This window comes from Labeo rohita, chromosome 20 (genome assembly GCF_022985175.1).
Source record: "Labeo rohita strain BAU-BD-2019 chromosome 20, IGBB_LRoh.1.0, whole genome shotgun sequence".
In the NCBI taxonomy this organism is placed as follows: domain Eukaryota; kingdom Metazoa; phylum Chordata; class Actinopteri; order Cypriniformes; family Cyprinidae; genus Labeo; species Labeo rohita.
Genome location: NC_066888.1, coordinates 3,700,630 through 3,722,180, shown reverse-complemented (window position 1 = coordinate 3,722,180; position 21,551 = coordinate 3,700,630). Strand labels below are relative to the sequence as shown.

General features: G+C 36.7%; 1 protein-coding gene across 4 annotated transcripts in view; it reads right to left on the bottom strand.

The window, feature by feature from the left end:
- Nucleotides 1-12,027, bottom strand: part of arid1b (AT rich interactive domain 1B (SWI1-like)) — a 95,456-nt gene extending 83,429 nt beyond the window's left edge. For 2 of the 4 annotated variants that reach the window (XM_051138787.1, XM_051138788.1), the window contains exons 1-2: nt 10,753-12,027; nt 6,268-6,456 (exon numbers count right to left, since the gene is read on the bottom strand). In XM_051138787.1, coding sequence (XP_050994744.1) covers nt 6,268-6,456; nt 10,753-11,787 — 1,224 coding nt within the window. In that variant the 5' untranslated portion in view covers nt 11,788-12,027. The remainder of the gene's footprint in view (nt 1-6,267; nt 6,457-10,752) is intronic. The other 2 variants (XM_051138789.1, XM_051138790.1) reach the window with 1 other exon arrangement.
- Nucleotides 12,028-21,551: the final 9,524 nt, after the last annotated feature.

The following is a 21,551-nucleotide window of genomic DNA, read 5'->3' as shown; positions in this document are numbered from 1 at the left end:
ATCTTGTGTCAGTATAGCTGACCAAAGATCAGTGTAATGTATCTGGAGGTAATGAAAAGAAAGTGGCTGATAGCTGAAATAGCAGTTTGTGCTTCTAAGGTCCAAAACACACTCGAGTATGTGAACCCAAACACTTCCAGCCACGCAGACTCGATTTCACGCGTCGCTGTTTTCCAAAATGTGTCAGAACAAGGAGGTCTACAATAACTGGAGAAGTCTATCTGTTAGCAATCCTATTTATCTCAATGGCAGCTGCTCATCTAGCGCAGCAGTTAAACTGCCAACATTTTAACAACTAGCTATGTTTTCGCTTAAACAATATTGATTAACAAAAATCTGTGACCAACTTCTTGTTAAATCTGCATTTAAAAATCTCCTGCCCTCACAAAAATTCCAGATTGTGTGGATTCTATTGAAATTACTAGATTCCACCTGCAAAAATTCACAAACACAACCTATAGTAAATTGGTTTGCAAGTAATTTCAACTAAATTCTTAAAGGGAGCCCTGGGTGTTAAAGGAGAAGTCCACTTCTAGAACAAAAATGTACAGATAATCTACTCACCCCCTTGTCATCCAAGATGTTCATGTCTTTCTTTCTTCAGTCGTAAAGAAATTAAATTATGTTTTTTGAGGAAAACATTTCTGCATTTTTCTCCATTTAATGGATTGATATGGTGCCCCGAGTTTGAACTTCCAAAAAGCAGTTTAAATGTGGCTTCAAACGATCCCAAATGTGGTTGTGGTTCAAACGATCCCAGCCGAGAAAGATGGGTCTTATCTAGCAAAATGATCTGTTATTTTCATTTAAAAAATACAATTTAAATACTTTTTAATCTCAGACGCTCATCTTGTCTTACTCTCCCTGAACTCTATGTATTCTAGTTCAAGACAGTTAGGGTATGTCAATCGCATTTTCTCCCTCAACTTCAAAAATCATTTCAAAATCATCCTACATCGCTGCAGAAGTACCGACACAGTATATGCAAAGTGAACATGCAAAAAAGATCAAAAACTCTTAACAAAAAAGGTAAAAACAGCAACATAGGACAATTTTGAAGTTGAGAAAGAACATGAGATGGGAGTTTTTCAACATACCCTAACTGTCATGAACCGGAAAAAAATTTGTTCAGGCACAGTAAGACAAGACGAGCGTTTGACATTAAAAAGAATATAAATTGTAATGTTTTTATGAAAATAAACGATCGTTTTGCTAGATAAGACCCTTCTTCCTCAGCTGGGATCATTTACAACCGCATCTGGGATCGTTTGAAGCCGCTTTTAAACTTAATTTTGGAAGCTCAAACTCAGGGCACCATATCAGTCCATTATATGGAGAAAAATCCTGAAATGTTTTCCTCAAAAAACATAATTTCTTTACGAATGAAGAAAGAAAGACATGAACATCTTGGATGACAAGGGGGTGAGAACGTTATCTGTAAATTCTGTAAGTGGACTTCTCCTTTAAGAATTGGATATGGCTTAATATAACATAAATGCTGTCTCTTACTAAAATATGTAGTAGAAAACCCATAAAAGACTTGGGTTATTTAAAAAATCCACATCGTTATATACATATTTTGGACTGGGGGCGCCATAATTTTGATTACGTAGAGCGGTTGCGTTCAGTGAGCTACTGGCACTGAGCTACGCTATTTTTACAGCAACACAACTCAGAATACAAAATACTGATACAATGACCAAAGAGCTTACAGGTAGCAATGAATATAAGCGTAGGCCTAAACCAAATGCTGTACCATCGATTTTCCCCACAAAGAGTGTAAATAATGCACCCGGATATGGAGTGAAATCCATGCTAAGAAACTCATTTGGTGGCTGCGGCGTCATGACAAGAGCCGGCATGTTTACATCATTTGTACATCGTTTTTTTCAGTAGCTGTGCTCTACTAAAAGGAAATCAGTGAAGACTTACATCGCTTCTCTTGTTGCCCTTTGACTGAAAACTACAACCAAAAGCTGCAAAATGTGACACTGTATCTGTATTTTCCAAGTTGTGTATTCCGAGCTACAACGAAAAAAGTAAAGTCTTCACTGCTTTCCTAGCGATAAGACTTGGAGAAAAGAATGGGAAGATGCCTATGGACAAATGAAATTTCCTAAAGACCTGTGTCTGTGTTCCCTCCACTTTAGCCCTGATGCCTTTGGGGCTTTTTAGTACAACTGTTGAAAGAGCTTACAAACGATGCAAACATGCCGACTCTTGTCATGACGCCACGGCCACTGGATGAGTTTCTCAGAGCAGATTTCACTCGATATGCAAGTGCATTTAGACTGGGGAAAATCGATGGTACAGCATTTGGTTTAGGCCACGCCTATATCCATTGCCACCTGTAAGCTTTTTCAGTACCTGTGGTCATCGTATTAGTATTTTAATTTCCAAGTTGTGTATTCTGAGTTGTGTTATGGTAAAAATAGCGTAGCTTAGTGCCAGTGGCTCACTGAGTGCAACCGTTCTACCTAACCAAAATAATGGCACCCCCATAGTCCAAAATATGTACATAATGATGTCTTTAATGGGCTTTCTACTACATATTTCAGTAAGAGACATCATTTATGTTATATTAAGCCATTCAAGTCTTAACACCCAGAGTTCCCTTTAAAAGAATCACTAAAGAGTCATTTATTCATAAAGCGGACTACGCTGGTTGCGCTATGCATTCATGAATGCAGCCAGTGTAGACAATGCAATAAAAAATGTGTTGTCTTTCATTTACTTTGAGCTTTCCGGTCCTTTTATCTTAGTACATTTGTATGAGACTGCAATCTTAAAAATGAATTCTTTTGGCATGTCATTATAGATTCAGCAGCTGGCCAAACATTCACATCTGCGTTTACATAAGTACACTGCCCTCCAAAAGTTTGGAAACACCCTAGAAAAGTGAGGTTTTGGACAATATTGGCATGAATCCTTTTTAATTTGTGATAATTTTGCACTGATAAGGGACAACACAAACTACGAAAACATATTTTATTACATAAACAGAAAAAAAAATAATTTTCAATTCATCAAAATATCCACCATTAGCAGCTATTACAGCTCTGCATAATCTGGGCTTAATTCATTGTATTCTAAACTTAATTGGCAATTAATTGTTGAAGCTATTAAGGTGTGCTGACCCAAAAATCTTTTAAAAACCTGGGCCTTGAAGTTTAAACCTGTAACCAGGAATCACAGCTGGCAAAGGGGCATGTCTGACTTTGACATGTATATATTGCCATTATTATGTAATCAAAATGATAATTATTAGTGCTGGTCTTTAATGATAATGTCAAGTTACTTTAATGTATTTGCACCAAAAAATGATAAGGATTTATGCTGATATCATCCAAAACCACACTTTGCCAGGGGTGTTTCCAAACTTTTGAAGGGCAGTGTATGTTTCTGGCCTAAGCCTTCAAATTTTTCGAAGGTACACAGAAGCTACACTCTAAAAAACATCTGTAAAAATATCATGTTAAAGGAGAAGTTCACTTCCAGAATAAAAATTTACAAAAATGTTCATGTCTTTCTTTCTTCAGTCGTAAAGAAATTATGTTTGTTGAGGAAAACATTTCAAGAATGTTCTCCATATAGTGGACTTCTATGGTGCCCACGAGTTTAAACTTCTAAAATGCATTTTTTTTAACCTCAAATGCTCGTTTTGTCTAGCTCTGTGTAATCTGGGTCACTCCAGTTAGGGTAGGTTGAAAAACTTCAAAATCTGGAGGGGAAAAATGAGATGGGAGTGTTCAACCTACCCTAACTGTACTAACCCCGATTATACAGAGTACTTGTCCATCAGACAAGACAAGCATTTGAGGTTAAAACATATATAAATTGTAATTTTTTTTTTTAGAAAATAACCAATCGCTTCGGTGGATAAGACCCTTCTTCCTCGGCTGGAATAGTTTAGAGTCCTTTGAAGCTGCATTTAAACTGCATTTTGGATATTCAAACTCAGGGGCACCATTGAAGTCCACTATATGACCATAATTCCTGAAATGTTTTTCTCAAAAAACATAATTTATTCACGACTACAGAAAGAAACACATGAACATCTTGGGTGACAAGGGGGTGAGTAAATTATCTGTACATTTTTGTTCTGGAAGTTCTTCTTTAATATAAGATAATTTTCCATATTGATTTTTCACTGGTATCTTGAATCACATATTGCATTGTATTGCGCTTTAGGGTTGAAGGAAATGTCCATAAACTTAATGGTTCTGGTAATTTCCTGTCAGGACATTATCCAATTTTACAGGTTTGATTAAAGACAATATGACACTGCTTTTGCAGTGAATTTATCTTAAGTAATGTGGCAGAAAGAGAAACATGTTTGGTTACACTACTACTGATTTAATTTTCTTTTGTCCCACCCATGCGGCCTTGGTTACATCAGCAGAACAGTTATTTCACAGGCAGTGGCACTGAACTTAACTCAGTCCAGCTTTCGAGTCTAAATTTAGTAGGGCAGTCTGTACCCAGAATAGGACGGCCCAGCCCAACCAGACTGCCTGCCAAGCTCTTCTGACAGACATGTGGCGCATTAGACTGTCAACATCTCTGGTACACTGGGAGTACTGTCGCTCCACGCTGACAGGCACAACAGAGTCGTTCCTTCTGCACCACACTCTGCGTTTCCCCTCGGGCTGTCACTGTTCAGACCGCCGGCCTGTGGGACATTTCAGTTTCCTGTGGACTCAACAGCATGAAGAGCACCGTTGCTATCTCTGTTTGAGAGCTATGAGTCAGTGTTGCTAATTCTGATAGTCTAAGGTAGCTGTGCTTAGAAAGTAGACATCGTAGCAGTATAGTCCCCTGTGTGGCAGCCAGCTGGGGTGTGTGAAAACATTCTGGCATGGTAAAAAGTGAGCACAAGTAACTAGGCCCACGCACTTTTTTTTTCAGTGTCGAATGTGAGGAAAATGTGTGGAATTCTGTGAAATGAATTTAAAAGTGATGAGATGTGTTAAATGGAGCTGGGAACATAACATTTTCAGGTATCTGAAAGCAAATTCTGCAAAATTTTTTGCCCCACTGAAACGTGATATGAAAAGTGATGACTCATCTTGTAGTCATGAATGTATCCATGAATGAGTCCATTTTTTCAGCAGGCCTTGTTCCATAAAAGTTTTTCCTATTTATTTTTCCCACTAGGATTTTTTGGAAAAGAATTATGAGCCATGAACCAAACCAACCAACCCACAAGGTGAATCACAACATTACCAACTTTGATTTGAAGCAAAAATCTGTATAAGGTAAAGACTGTGTATTTAAATGGATTTAATGAAGGAAATAAATACAATCCCATGAAGAACTGCAAATGACAACTTTTTAAACGATGTTTATTGTATATAGAAGAAACATATTTAACGTTTAATATTAACGTGAAATATGCATATATATATATATATAAATATTTCAGTAGTTTGAGAGCAAAGGGAAACTGACTATCAAGTCATTCACAGTGCTTCATGAGTGTAGGCAGGCACTAAAAAGCTCTTTTGGCATGATTTGCTTGTTTTTACTCTCTGACCGGTGGAGATTTCTTTGAAAATTATGATTTTTCACCAGGAATTCTGGTGTTAAACATGATTACTAAAAAATAAGTTGGAATAATGAAAACAAATGAAATTTCTACTTCCAGAACCTGACTGTTGCTATCTATAAGAATGTCCCTCTCACTAATATTAAACGCCTCTGACTAGAAATAGCAAATCATAGGATCAAGAATGTAATGTACACTAAAGCTTATTGGCTAATTCAATACAAAAAGTCAAGGCCCTTCAAAACATTGCCCCCAACTTCCTGTTTCAATAGAAAAGCTGTTAACACAAGACTAAAAACTGCAGCTGTCAAGCAATTTCATGTGGTCTTTAATAAACGAACAACCAAGGTGTGCTTTAAAAGTGTAGATGTTTTTAAATTCCATGAAATCTTTGACACACTCAGTAGAATTTAACACAAGCCTGGTTATAAGTGATTTACTGTTCATTAAAATGATAACAAAGGCTCTTTCACGTGATTTGTGTCAACATTTTCCAATGCACTGAGCTCTGCTGACTGAAGCATCAAGCACATGATAATAACGAGGGTGGTGCATGGCCAAAATCCAAAAATACTGCACTTTCATGCTAACTAGCGACCATGTAAAATTGCCTTTCCATGATGGTGTCTGCAAAGCTTTTCACGTGGAAATCAAAGCTGCATGTGACACTTGTGTTTGAAGGGGACTTTTTCTGCATCATTAAAAATCATTAGCTCTACCTGTTGCTGAGGGTACTGCATCCCGCCCATGCCCACTTGGCCACGCCCCTGCATTCCCATTGGGTATCGGTGAGGAGTGGGTGATCCGTATGGCTGTCCTGGATAAGTTCCGCCTGGCTGAGAGTAGGGACTGTTACCCATCCCATACATCTGAGAACGCTTCATGGCCATAGGGTCCATAGGTGCCACCTGTTGAGATGGGTGTCAACGTGTTAGCACAAAGAACAAGAATAGTGGTGATTTCTAACGTATGGCAGTCTGTGTGAACACATTTATATGACTATTATGCCTGAGCAGACTGGAATACAAATAGCAATCATAAGGTTGAGCGGTTCAGTAAATGGAGAGATTCAGGGCAACGTGCCATCGACTGATATGGGGGGAGGGGGGTCAGGTTTTCTCTCAAGTGTCTCATCTTTGCCAGAAAGACTGAGAGCCATCCAAGCTAATCTTCTCATGTCACTGCCAAATTCAGGCCAATTGAAGCAGCACTTACTGAAAATGTGACCAATTTGAGAAAGCCTGGGAGGCCACTATAAATGAACATTTTAAGCGTCAGCAGTCATGCCAAAGTGCTCTGCCGTCACACACACACACACACTTTTCTCTGACTAGACAACTATACTGTCAAATTAGAGTTTAGAGCAAAAAGAGTTTGTGTACCATTATGCCATGCCTGAAGAATTTGTAGTGGAACATTGTTGGAAGTTTCCAGGTCAGTCTTACTCAGTATGCAGGAACAGTTGAAGCCATCAATGACGAGTCTACTGCTTTATAAGCATAAGCCATTTCCACCTCTAATTTATTCCTAACACTCCTCGTTGATGCACTACGATCAAGTCCATCATTAAATCGCCAATTAGGTACGCGAGGTCATGCTATGCTGTGAAAATAGTAACAGCTAAATGACTTTGTTGGCATAATATGCAGTAGAATGACTATATTCACAAAATATTACAGCCCAGAGTGCTTTCTTGCTTTATAAAATGGTTACTACATAATACAAACATTACGGACACAAATTTCCAATGGAACATTTTATTAAGCAAATTCATGATTTCAGCAGATATTATAGGTCTAGTCCCGTATATGTAAATTAAATAGGGAGGTGAGCGTGGTGGGGATGCACTATTCATAAAGCCTTACTTTATTTGGAACATAAGGCTCACTAGGGACTTTATAACTACTGTACAACTTAAGTGTGTAAGCAGCTCAGAACTTCAGTTGAAGTTACTAGTCAACATAGAAATTATGAACTTGGTAGATTTAGTATATTAGTATATTTAAAGATAAATATAATTATTCAGTTTTTTGAAGAAAAAAAAGAAAAACATTTGCTTGCCCCTTTTATTCTTGACACAAACTTTTTTTAAATTTAGCATTTTATTTATCACTTAGCAAGATTGGGAATTACTGTAAATAAGTCATCATGAAATATAATAATTTAAATATATACGTTACAGTTCAAATGTTAATTTGTATTTTTTTTTACATTTATTTAGCAAGGATGCATTCAATTAATGACTAAGATTCAAAACATTTGTAATGTAATATTGTAATGTAATATATAAAGTAACTACTTTTTTAAACTTTCTATTAATCATAGAATCTTGAATGTATCAGTTTACACAAAAAAAATTAAGCGGAATGACTGGAACTCAGGAATAAATTACAATATAAAATATTCTATTATATTTTAAAATAATAGAAGACAGATATTTTAAATTATAATATTATTTCACAATATTACTGTTGTTATCGTATTTTTGATCAAATAAATGCAACCTTGGAGAGCATAAGAGACTTCTTTTAAAAATACTCAAATCTTACCAATCTCAAACTTTTGAATGGTAAATATTAAGGAATTGTATGTAAAATTAATCAGAGGCATGAAAAATAGTCAAAATTATATTTAGGAAATAGGTACTAACCAGTAACTAATACAAAAAAATGGCACAAGGGTAGTGAAACCTCTCGCATACTCAACATACAATAAATTGGTGAATTTCTGTCACACTAACTACATTTAGTGTGGAGCCAGAGTGGCAGAGAAACGCACACTTGGAGGCCTGGGGAAAGTGCACCACTTAAATGGGCTTCATGCTGAAGATAAGCCATTAACAACTCAAGTTATTCTCATAATGCCCTTTCTCTAAAAATGCAAATGAGCATAAATGTCAACATCATCCTTATGCATGTCTAAAGAATTGAAATCTGTCACACATAACACAAACTCATTGATGTAATTCAACCAGTCCTTAATTTTATTCCAACTGTTATTCCTTGTCGAAGGCATCTCTAAATGTTTATTTATACACGGAGTTACTTTATGCAACATACTTATTAATATAATGTTTTGACATTGTGTCATTTAGCACAAATGAAAGCATTTACCAATCACTAAAGAAATGGAACTATCTGTTTTATAAAATACTGTTATAAGGAAGGTTAACACAATTTCATCAAAATTAATTTTAAAATAATGTAAAAAATTGCTATTGGTAGCAGAATTTTTTTAACTAATAAAACCCAAAAGCAGGGGTAAATGTCAAAGAATGTGGCTGCATCACTTGTGTTTATGCAATGAGGACTTCACAAGAGTGATGAGAGAGAATTTTTTTTTCTGAATTAATTGTAGGCAAACAGGCAAATATATTTTAACAATATTAACAGGTTTCATTAATCTTAATTTTAAACTGTATAACTTGCTATGGTTGATGCAAGATACTCTCGGGGCACGCATACAAAATTTGTCAAGAATGAATGGGAGGTGTGAGGGCTATCAGGTGTCTTGGCATCTCTTCCAGTCATGTTCCTGGGCAGGCCTTGGGATTACCCTGGGCAATCCGGCACAAATGTTCTTCATGTGCCACTATGAAAGCATGGCTAATCTGCATGTGTGAAGGTCAGGACTGCTCATCCATACAGAGAAGGGCCCGCGGCCAAAAAGCATCTGATAACATAGATGCAGAACTGGAGAACTGAAAGCAGGCAGCTTTTGCCTCTTGCTTATGATAAGCTACATATAAAAACTTGTATATAAAAATTTTACTTCTGTTTTTTGTCTACAAATGCAGATTTCGAACTCAATATAGCCAATGCACATAACTGTGCAGATACTGTCAAAATAATACATTGTTATACCAATTTGTTACTTATCATTACATTATCAGTGTTTACTGTTTAACAAAGACAAAACCTACTGCATTTAGCTGCCTCAATATTAATATATGCTAAACTATTCCAATAGATTCATCAGCTTTCCCCCTGGACCTGCATAAAAACATATTAAGCAGCAAAGTCAATTTATCACTAAAATCGAACTTGAAAAACTGTAACTCAGCCAGCTGGACTGTGAAATCCAAGGTTGTATCTCAAAACCAACCTGAGCTCCATTTTTCAACATTATAGTCTCAAAAGTTAGTGTGCTGCCAACCAAGATATGATTCTTGGGCAAAATATCTTCTACTTAGAAAGCAATTTTGAGTATTACAGTCTCAAAACCTAACGCACAGCCTACCTAGACAGCATTTTGAGTATCACAGTGCCAAAACGTAGTGTGTCACCTACCTAGTCAAACATTTGGTCACTGTAGTCTCAAAACCTAGTGAGCTTCCTAGGTTTTGAGATACAGCTAGGAGACCATCTCACCTAATAATTTTTTTATATTTGAATATGTTGTTTTTAAGAGTACCAGTACGTATAATATGTATAATATTTGAAAATATAGCTAGTGAATGTGAGCTGAATGTGAAAACATTAATTACTGCATAATGAAGCCAGACGGGCGCAATGGCGCTAACACGAGCTAACAATGCTAATCAGTAGCGCTGTGTGCTGAAAACACTGTCTAGCCCTTCGTTTCAGACAGACAGCGCTTACTGGTGACCGTATGTTGAAAACGAAAATTTTATCTGAAAGGGAGAATTAAACCACAAAATCGCTTTGTTTCAATTGTTCTCGGGCACAAGCAACGAATTTTATTTAGCAGCAGCGCAATGCTAGAATGTTCCATAATTTGAATGGCACCGAACGACAGCTCTTTTATCGAAACCACGGCCGATAATTTATTCAATAACATGACAATGACTTCTTGGTAATAACGTTGTATTATTATACGGTCTTTACGAATATATAAACAGCCCAGCATATCTGATTGCCGTATCGGGCATCACTGAAAGCAGAAATGAAAGTCTCAGCGCAGGCTAACTCATGCTAACACCGTTAGCACAGTCACCTTGGGCAGAACTTGACATGTTCTGCTGCCTGTCAATCCGCACACAAGCACAAACCACGGAATAATCTTAACTACGATAAAAGAAAACAAACTCGGCACGCTATTTGCTCCTCCGTATAGATAATTTGCATTTAATAAGCATAAAAGCAGCAGACTGTAAGCTAGTACTGCGAGTAGCATCAGGCCACGGCTAGACCTGCATGCGAAACTTGACACACACACACACATACGCACGCTAAAACGTTCACCTGAGCTCTGCTGTTCCCGTTATTCCCAGGGCTCATGGCCGGGTGGTTTCTTTGTTGTGCTCCCCAGCCGTGACTGGCAGCGGGGCTGTACGGGGAGCTCATGTCTTTGCCCAGACCCATACCGGACTGCTGCTGCTGCTGCGGCGGGTTACTGTAATCTTGATAGCCGCTGCCATATCCGCGCATCATCGGACTCGGAGATGTCAGAAGCTGGTTTAGGGTGGGTGTAGCTCCAGAAGGGTGCTGTTGGTTTTGTCCGGGGAACCTCTGAAAGCCCCCAACATTGGCACCGGGAGCTGGGGTAGTAGAGGCCATAGCAGCCTTGCCATGACTAGCAGCAGCAGCAGTAGGCGAATTGGTACCTGGGCCCATCATGTTCCCCTGCCGCGACGGGCTCATCATACCGTATCCAGCGCCACCGTACCCCGGCCGGTAGTTGGGATAGTGGTTGTATGGATTATTGTGGTACCCTTCGTGGGAGTTTTGCACTTGATCCATGTTGCCCTGTGCTTGATGCATTAAAGCCGTCCTAGGGCTTTGTTGTCCGCCATGTTGATCAAAGCAAGGCCCTCCTCTTCCATTCCCGTAATAATGATTAAACTCAGAAACTGAGCTGTTCCCGCTTTGGGACGCGCTGCCACCGCCGCCGCCGCCGCCGCCGCTGTTGTTGTTGTTGTTATTGTTGCTCGTTGGTCCAAAGTTGGAGTGCTCGTACCTGCTGCCCATCCGATCCCCCCCGGTTTTGGACGAGCGATCCTCCTCGTCACTTGTATTCAGCAAACGCGGATGGCGATCGACCTGCGTCTCCAGAGCGTTTTCTTTCCCTCCATGCTGTCGATTCCCCGAATCTCCTCCGCGCACGGGTGTCGGGTTGATGTTGATGTTGTTGTGGTGGACGGCTCGCTGCTGGTGCTGTGGCTGCTGATGGAATGCTTGCGACTGTTGCTGTGGAGGTGTGCGATGATGAGGCGAAGGAGGGGGATCTCCGCTTCCAACATTTTTCACTTGATGATTCGCGACCAGACCCGTTTCCATACTCGAAGTCGCGGTTAAATGAGCAGAAAAGGCTGGAGCTTGATTCTCAGCGTCCGTGTTTTCGCAGAGACTATAGACGCATGCTGATGCCCATCTACATTATTCATTGAGGCAGCGCTGTACCCATGCACACAGCTCCACATCACACCGATTCCTCCTCATTCACACCACTAGATTTGGGCTCGCGGTTCGTGGATGGAGCCCTTGCCACCGCTGCCCTGTCAGGGGATGACTGTGTGCTGCATGGGCACGAGCTGTGAAAACAATTACTGAGGCGTTGAAACAGAGAGGGAAAAAATATGCTAAAATATGCGTTTAACTGGTGGTGTTTTGGGGGGGGGAGCAGAGGCGTTAATATATTTTCGCATATAAGTTTATCTGTAATACCAAACTTACAATTCCCACTGAGGCGTATGTGAACGTGTATAAATGTGCATAAGACCCCTACCGGAGCCCCTTTGCTCCAGCATGGCATTATCAAGCATCTCCTCCAGCTCTCCACTGCTCTGCGCTGAGTGTTCTGGAAAACTCGGAATGGATGTTTCGGAATTTTGGCATTTCTATTTTCACATTTTTAATGCATGCAAATTTAAATTAGTTACCGGATCAAACTGTAGCTAGTGATCCTGCACACTATACACTGCAAACGCGGCGCAAAAGCTAAATCTGTGGCTTATATTGCACAAAAAGATGCTTTTACTGTTTTACTGTAGAGAGGCGTCAAATGCATTAACGCAAATATAGAAATAATTTTAGGAAGTTTGTTTTAAACGTAATTATGAATATGGAAATATTATGAACGCAAATATGAATTTTCAAATACATTCATGGAATTTTAAAACAATAATTGCAATGTTTAACAGCATTTTTTGTATGCATTTACATTTATGTACCTTATATTTTGAGGCTGCTTTTCCAAAGCAAATTCAAGATGTATATTTGTCCATGCATTCCCTAAGGAATTGAAGTTATTACTTTAGGGTTGCCAGTGCATGCTCAGCTATAAGGAACACATATGTGGAAACTTAATTCTTGCTCATCACTAACACCATTACTGTTCTTTCCTCCGACTGCTGATCCATATGCACAGGACAGTGAGATATACATTGTCTTTAAAAACCAACCACATGAACACATCTTAACAAAATATGTTGCACAAAAATTGCATTGCTGCCCTTCTGCATCTGTATATACTCAGAAAGGTAGTATTTTTCACATTTCTGACACAGTTATTAACATTAAATCAACAATCCGCTACCCTGCTCTCCAAATGTCAGGAATTCCATGCCGGATTTTCTTAAGCGCAGTGGAATTGGTCTCCATCCATTTCTCTGCAGCCCAACACATCACACAGATATGGACTGAATCACAGGATATATAATTCCATGCTCTAGACAAATCACAGGGAAAAAAAAATTATATTGTGCTTTCACAATGTTATGCGGTTGTTCATTAAGTTTTATGCTGTTTTAAATAGCTACTTTCATGCAGGAGCCATTTCTGTTACTTGCAGATTTGTATCTCGCCATCAACAATACATACTTGAGGCTTCTCCCTCAAGCAACAAATTGTTGGAATAGTGCTTAAACTGCTATATCTCTAAAATGACACCTCTTAATGGGGTGATATGTGTATGGTGGAGAGGTAGGCCTGCTCTGGGGATGGCTCGGCCTGTTCAGCATGAGCAGGATGTGAAAGGACCTCCCCCAGCAGCAGTGGCAGCAGCTCAAGCACAGAAACTGGGTCAGACAAAAAAAAAAAAAAACCCACTCAGGCAGTCAGGCTTAGCTCCAGAGTGATGCTGTGACACTGCAAGCGTTTTCTCCACAATAGCAAAGACACATTCTAATACAAAGTAGTAAACGACAGAAAGTCTTGCACTTTCAAGGTCGAGCAAATGATGGACTGAATTATTCAGAATGGAATGGAGACAGCCATGCTATAGCAATTAGTTTTACTACTTATGATAAAATTATGCGTTATGTATGCATGAATGTATGAATAACAGACATGGCAGGTTTCAAAATGAGATCTTGTCATGGCAGTTTAAATTAAAAATGGGGGTTTCAAAGGCTTTCGGTAATATTATCAATTTGACTGCACTTGACACTATTGGATAAGAACAAACAAAAAAATTACATGTTATTGAACTGAACTGAATCAACATTCCCATACAGAAATGTAATATTATATTGCCCTATCGTAAATTATATTGCCTTGTATGTTACCTGTAAGGCAACATATAATTTTCACATACACATACATTCTCTGGGAAGATGCAGATACAGTTTATAACATCCCTATCCTTACAGTAAAATTATGTGTTTATGTTAATATCTATATGATAATTTTATATGGTATTATATGTAGCAAGCATACATGTCAGCAATATATATTATATTCATATATGCAACTTTATTAAAACAACATATATACAAAAGTCTGTATGTTTATACTGTATTTATAACTATGTTTTAAATACATGTATCTTTCATATTTACCTATGATATCAACATTTTGAATGGATATACATGTACATGACATATATTTTCAAATACATCGAACACATAAACATAAATATCTATATGGGGTAGATATATATGCTATAAAATTGTGCCAGTTTCTAATAGCATATTTGTACTTAAGATGACAAAATATTTCATAAATGGAAATGTAATATGCGTATATTACGTGTGCATGGACTGAACTGACTTGAGCTAAATAATGACGCTAATATCTGCTTTGCTTCACAGCTAAAATTATATTAAATTCACAGCTGAATAATATTAATACTGTTATTTTCTTGTTTATTACTGTGAAGCTGCTTCAAAACAGTCTGTATTGGCTTGACCTTTAAAAAGTCATATTTAAGTGGGTTTGGCCCCACAGATTCTAAGTAAATCTAGTCTAAATCTAAACAATCTGTCTTAAAGTAACCATAGATTCATTTTAAAATATCATTAAATGTTATTTTCATATAAATCATTAACTATACAGCAGTATCCTAGCTGCTCTTTTTACACAATATATATATATATATATATTAAAAAAAAAACACCATACAAGTGTGATATTTCTAGTACAGTGTAATGCACTGTAATTCAAATGTTTTAAAGCCCTGTGATTTTTGTATAGCTCCAAAAATGGCTGGGGTGATTTAATAAAATTCAGTCATGAAATAAAAAAAAAACTAGTGGCGTTTGATGCCACTGATGCACAACTGCAAAAAAAGTTTTTCATGACACATGACATATCTGACAAAAAAATAAATAAATAAATAAATATCTGACACAATCAACTGATATTCAACTTTTAATTTAAATGCATATAAGTACATTAACTTAAGAATATATAAAGCTTTTAAAATTGCTACATTGTCATAGTGAGTCCATATAAATTCTTAATTAAATAAATACAATTGAGTTATTTGATGTATTATAGTAAGAGATTTTCATTCAGCTGTCTTCTCAAAGATTCTTGGCAGCCGCTGTTTTTTCTTGCCTTGTAAATGTGTTTCAATTCATGATATTTTTCAAAACAATCTAATTTTCTGCAGAGAAGTGAACTGTGCCAACTCTTTGCGAGAAGTGAATTGAACTGAGGCTTTTTTCTTTTTTGTGATTGACTGTTCACTGCAGATGCCACACATTTTTGTACATTTATTTTTCATATTTTGTGTTTTGTATTTGTGTTCACCTTCTATATATACGAGGAAATCTTCTATGTATCTTCTATTAAGCACAAGTGTAATTTTATTTTATTTATTTATTTTTCATAATGAAGCATTGTGAACCTACTAAACCTAACCTAAACCAGGTTGAATTTAAATTTGCAGAGTGAACATTCCTCCTTACTGCTTACATCTTTTGTGTTCCATGGAAGAAAGTCAAAGAGGTTTAAAATGACAAAGAGAATGTTTTGTGATGTATCCTCTCTTGATTTGTATCATGTTGAACCTCCTGTTCACCTCAACCTTAGGAGCTTCCCATCATGGCTTCATTTCAAGCAGCAACACAAGATGGCAACCGTCCTTTATTAAAGACTGTGTCTTGAGCTGAAGCTGGCACTGGCCCAAACTGCATTTAGAACAAGGCACGGTGTCGCTGATTGCATTTTTCCTAATTAAGCCTCGTCTGACCTTGGCAGAGGCAAATCATTAGATTCTCATTTTAATAATCACACCGCAGCGGTTATATTCCACTGGGTCTCTGACGGCACTGGAGCAGTCTTTAAGCTCTTCTTAATTTTCTTGTTTACAAGAGGACCCAACTTTATAGCGAGCGTAAGTAATTGTGTTGGTGGATATGATGACATAAATGACTCTCTAATTTAGGCCCACTGTGTATGTTTGAAGAACACAAATGCTTTGACTATAAGAGCTACTTATGTTTTCATAAGCGCTTGATGTAAGTGTACATTTTAGCTAACATTATGGTATATTTTGGCTGTTTTGTTCAACTGCTGCATAGGATAGAGTGTAATAATAACACAATCACTGTATTACCTGATCATTATTAATTACTTAAGTAATAACTTGGTCTTCTTTCGTTGTGCTAATGAATGGTTGCCTAGCAGCCAGTGTTACACATTCAAGTCACTATTCTAGGCATGGATCTATTTTAATCTTAATTGAAATACTGATAGTGTGGAAATTCATAAGAAAAGTGTTTTTTTCCTTTTACAAGCATGAAGAGTAAAACTGAAGAGATATTTGTCGGGTTAAATATAGAATGCTTGACAGTAAAAAAAATAAATAATAATAAGCAGAACCAAAATTACATTTAAATTAAATTAAACAAATCTATTCTGACACACACACACACACACACACACCCACACACAAACAGTTAAATTAGAATTGCATTTTTGTGGATTTCAGTACATGTCTATCAGCTTTGATATAAGGTAATTTTTTAGCAAATATATGCATCACATGCTTCACTTTGCATTCACAGGAGTATTTTTGTCCTGTAACATTGTCTACAATGACTTACATTCATGATGTGATTTTGTCAAAATTCTAAATATTACAAATAATTTGCAAATTGAGCAGAATTTTGTGTTAATTCAAGAAAACATCCAGGGAAATTGATGTAAAATACTGGGGCTACTTTACTAAATGTGACCCTGGATGACAAAACCAGTCATAAGGGTAAATTTTTTTAAATTGAGATTTATAAATCGTCTGAAAGCTGAATAAATAAGATGATATATGGTTTGTTAGGATAGAACAATACTTGGCTGAGATACAACTATTTGAAAATCTGTAATTTGAGGGTGCAAAAATATCAAAATACTGAAAAAGACCACTTTAAAGTTGTCCAAATGAAGTTCTTAGCAATGCATTTTACTAATCAAAAAGTTTTTATATATTTTCGGTAGGAAATTTACAAAATGTCTTTATGGAAAATGATTATTATTTAATATCCTAATGATTTTTGGCATAAAAAAAAAAAACAATAATTTTGACCCATACAATGTATTGTTGGCTATTGCAACAAATATACCTGTGCTACTTAAGACTGGTTTTGTGATCAAATATTTACATTACTGTACTTGATGTGAAGATAATCTTGATGCTTGCAGGAAATTGGCTGTTTGAAATAAAAGAAAAGACAGTATAGGAGAATGTACTTGTTTAAAAAAATAACGGTAAGAACTAATATAAAATACAGATATATATCTATCAAAGGAGTAAATCTATGGAATAATTGTGACATAGAATTAAAAATGTGTAGTTCACTAGGGTGATAAATAATTATATAACTCAATATGGATAATTTGTGTATGTAACATACAAACAATTGTATTCATGTTTGAAATGTGTGCTTTTCTACTTTTGTATGTACATTTTGGGAAATGTTTCTGTTTATCTTGGAATTGTTTCTGTTTATCTAGTACAGTTCTTGACCTGTAGTACAAGCCTTGATTTGACTAGCTAAGCATGGGCTGAGCACCAACACAATCACAGTAATCATAAAATATTGTTGGATGTGCCATTTGAATAAACAGATAAGCGCTCCCAGTCTTACCAGAACATGCTAACATATATTAACTACTTAAAATCAAGGTAGCCTAACTAACCTCAATGATTTAAAAATGCTGAAGCGCAAGATCACTAGGTGCTGACTGAATAAATTGAAGTCATTCATTTCAAAGACAAACTGCTGCTTACACAGAACAACAGAGAAATACTGGATGATAGCTTTAACTCCATTCAGTAATCATAAAACATGACAGATGTGCTGATTTGCATCTTGAGTCATCATGATCTCAATATCTTCTTAAATGTTATGTAAACACACTTCGAATAGTCATAGAAAAAGAGAAACATTCATTGTTCACATTACTCGGAAAATATAACATATGTCTTAAAGGAATAGTTCACTCACATTACGTTAACTTTTGTAATTTTCATTTTTTGTATTATATATTTTTTGTCATTTTCTGTTGGAGTTTGAATCATATTTTGTATAATATTTCACACTATGTTCTCTGAAATTCCTATGGACCCTCTTGATTAAGCTCAGCTGGTGATTTGTAATCATGTGTCTAAAAGGGATGAGATGCTGCTTGTAAGATGAGCACTGATGACAGCTATGGGCTGAAATGTCTGCTCACTGGTCTGTTTTTAACATTTTTTCACGATGCAAATCCAATAAATAATAATAATAATAAAATAAAATGTTTTTGATAGACCTCTGTGGTCTGGTTATCTCATCTTTTCAAACCTGTATTACTTCTGTGAAACAAAATTATTCAGAAAAAAAACATTTTTTTTTTCATACACTGAAAGCCAGTGAGATTCAAAACAACACTGGGCTGTCATTGTATGGACAAAAACTACTGAAACATTAATTATAAAATCCTAGTCAGTGTTCCACAGAAGAAATAAAGTCATACAGGTTTGAAAGAGCATGTGGGCTAATAAATGCTGACAGATCGATGTGCTTATGGTGGTGTGATTTGTGGTGTTTACATTAAACTGTTTGTTCATTGGCTGATCAAAAGTGGTCAAGGATGTGATGGTGGAAATCAGTCAGCAGTTTGGTCTGTGTAAGGCAGACCACGCCATGATGCAAACTATTAAGCAGTACTGCCCTCTGCTGACAGCATGATAGCAGGCATACTGTAAGTTGTTCTTAAATAGGGGTTTGTTGCATGTATTTCTATAGATCAATAGCTCGTATGACACATTACTGTAGTAAAATACCTGATATTAGTTTAATATGTATATCAGTTGTGGTGCAGGGGTTACAAAACACTGTCGTTATCAATGGAACTCATAAATATCTGTTAATCTACTATGTAAAAATACATAAAAATGTAAGTCATTTCTTTTGTGATAACCACTGTTCTAATTTTATAATGAAGCGCAAAAAGCCTCATTAAAGTATAAATACTATTAAAGCTGCAAGCAGCGTTGAATGGGCCCTGGCACCCGGGCTCAGCACCACCCGATGGCTGTAGGAAAACAGCAAATGGTGAGCGATATGCATTTAAAGTGGTAAATCTAAGAATATGTCAAAGTCATTTATATGTGCTAAACTTCTTGACTACAACTGAATATTGGCATGTAGATGTCTTAAGGCAAGGGCTTTTGATCAAACATATGAAGTTTGGTGCAGATTGAACATGGTATGTTTGAGTTAGTGTACAACATGACATATCCTGTTGCCAGCTGGTGGTGCTATGATTATAACTGAGTATTGGCCTTTAGATGTCTTCAGGTCAAGACTCTTAACTATATGTGAAAGTCTAGTGCAGATCGGACATTGGATGTTTAAGTTAGTGTAAAACAAGTCATTTCCTGTTGCCAGCAGGTGGTGCTATGATTATAACAGAATATTGGCCTTTAGATGTGTTCAGGCCAGGACTCTTATAGCATGGGTGAAGTTTGGCGTTAGTTTGAAGTTATAACAGCTTCCTTTTGCATGGCGAAACAAGGAACTTTGTCAGGCCGCCACTGACACGCCCTTTAACGAAAACTCAAGATCTTTACAATTTAACATTGCAAAGGCTTTTAGAGTAGACTAACCAAATATAATGTTGATGTCACTGAATCTCTTTGAGGAATTCATTAGTCACTTCCTGTTGCCAGCAGCTGCTGTTACGACTATAGCTAAATATGGGCATGGGCATGTGTTCAGGACTGGACTCTTATCAAACATGTGAATTTTGGTGGAGATTGGACATTGTATGTCCTGTTTCATGGCGAAACATTGAAGTTTGTCAGGCTGCCGCAGACACGCCCTTCAACAAAAACTCAAGAAAGGGCTTTAGATTAACTGACGAAATTTGTTGTTGATCTGTTTAAATCTCTAGGAGGACTTTGTTTAAATACAACACCTGAAAATGGCAAAAGAGGCACAAAACTTGCAGAGAAAATTCTGAATAACAGACGTTCTGTTGGGTTTCGGACTTCGTACCGGGGGATTTTTTTGTAGGTATTGGTCTGTTACATGTGTTTACCGAATTTCGTACCTGTATGTGAAACATAGCTTGAGGGCCACTTCGCTGAAATTGTATAGGTGGCACTATCAAGTCATTTTGCCACACCCACTTCTGAAACCCATATCAGATGTAAATTTTCACCACTTTTGGCATGTGTGCAAAGTTTCATGAGATTTTGAGTATGTTTAGCCTCTTTAAACATGCGATTCATTTTGGGGAAGAAGAAGAATCTGAGCAATTCCAACAGGGTCCTCGCACCACCGATGCCCGGGCCCTAATAATGAAAGTTTCGGTCATAGTGGCTCTGGGCCTCTAGTGTCAGAGACACCTCTCATCAGTCTTTTCCCTCAAAGTTAACACAATTTAATACATATTCAGGTAAATATACCTGAATAGGTAAAACAAACAATCATTAATAATTTGGCTAAACAAGTTATTTGGTAAAAAGCATAAAAATAATCAATCAAAAATCAGGTTAATTGCATAAGCATCACATTTATTAACAAATCGTTACTTGGCACATCAAAAATAAGTAAGGAGTTTATTATAATGATAATGGATTTCAGTATAATGATTTAAATAAAATACTAAAACTAAATTGTGAATTACTGCCCTGATAGCACACGTACATCTTGGAGACGTCTATTTGACGTCTGCATTTACATCTGCAAAACATCTGCAAGATGAATTTTGCTCATCTGCAATGCGTCTATTGGACGTTTCCTATCAGATGTCAAATAGACGTCTATTAGATGTCTTTAAGATGTTTATGATTTAGAATGTATGTAAAACGGACATCTTACAGATGTCTGCCAGATGTTTGTACACAGCAGATGCTTTCCAGATCAAGAGATCTGTAACAGACATCTTTCAGACGTACATGTGCTATCTGGGTGGGTTCTGAAGTGAAAGGAAAATCTAGGGAACCAGAAAGAGAAGTATGAGAAGATTTAAGGTTAAATTTTAATGATTAATATATGTAAGATCAAAACAAGCTGTTGTGTAATCATTATCTATTACATATTTTACTGTTCAAATGCAGTGTTGGGAAGGTTACTTTGGAAATGTAATAGGTTACAGATTACAAATTACTTGATTTAAAATGTAATAAGTAGTGTAACTTTTCAATTACTTTATTAAAGTAATGTAACTTATTACTTCTAATTACTTTTTGATTACTTTTATAAATTTCTAAAAATTTTAACTGTTAATCATTTTGAAACATTTAAACCAGGCAGAGTTAACCTTACAGTAGTGTTCAAAACTAATTACTTTCAGACTTTCAAAATTCTTTATCGCTTAAATTAGAT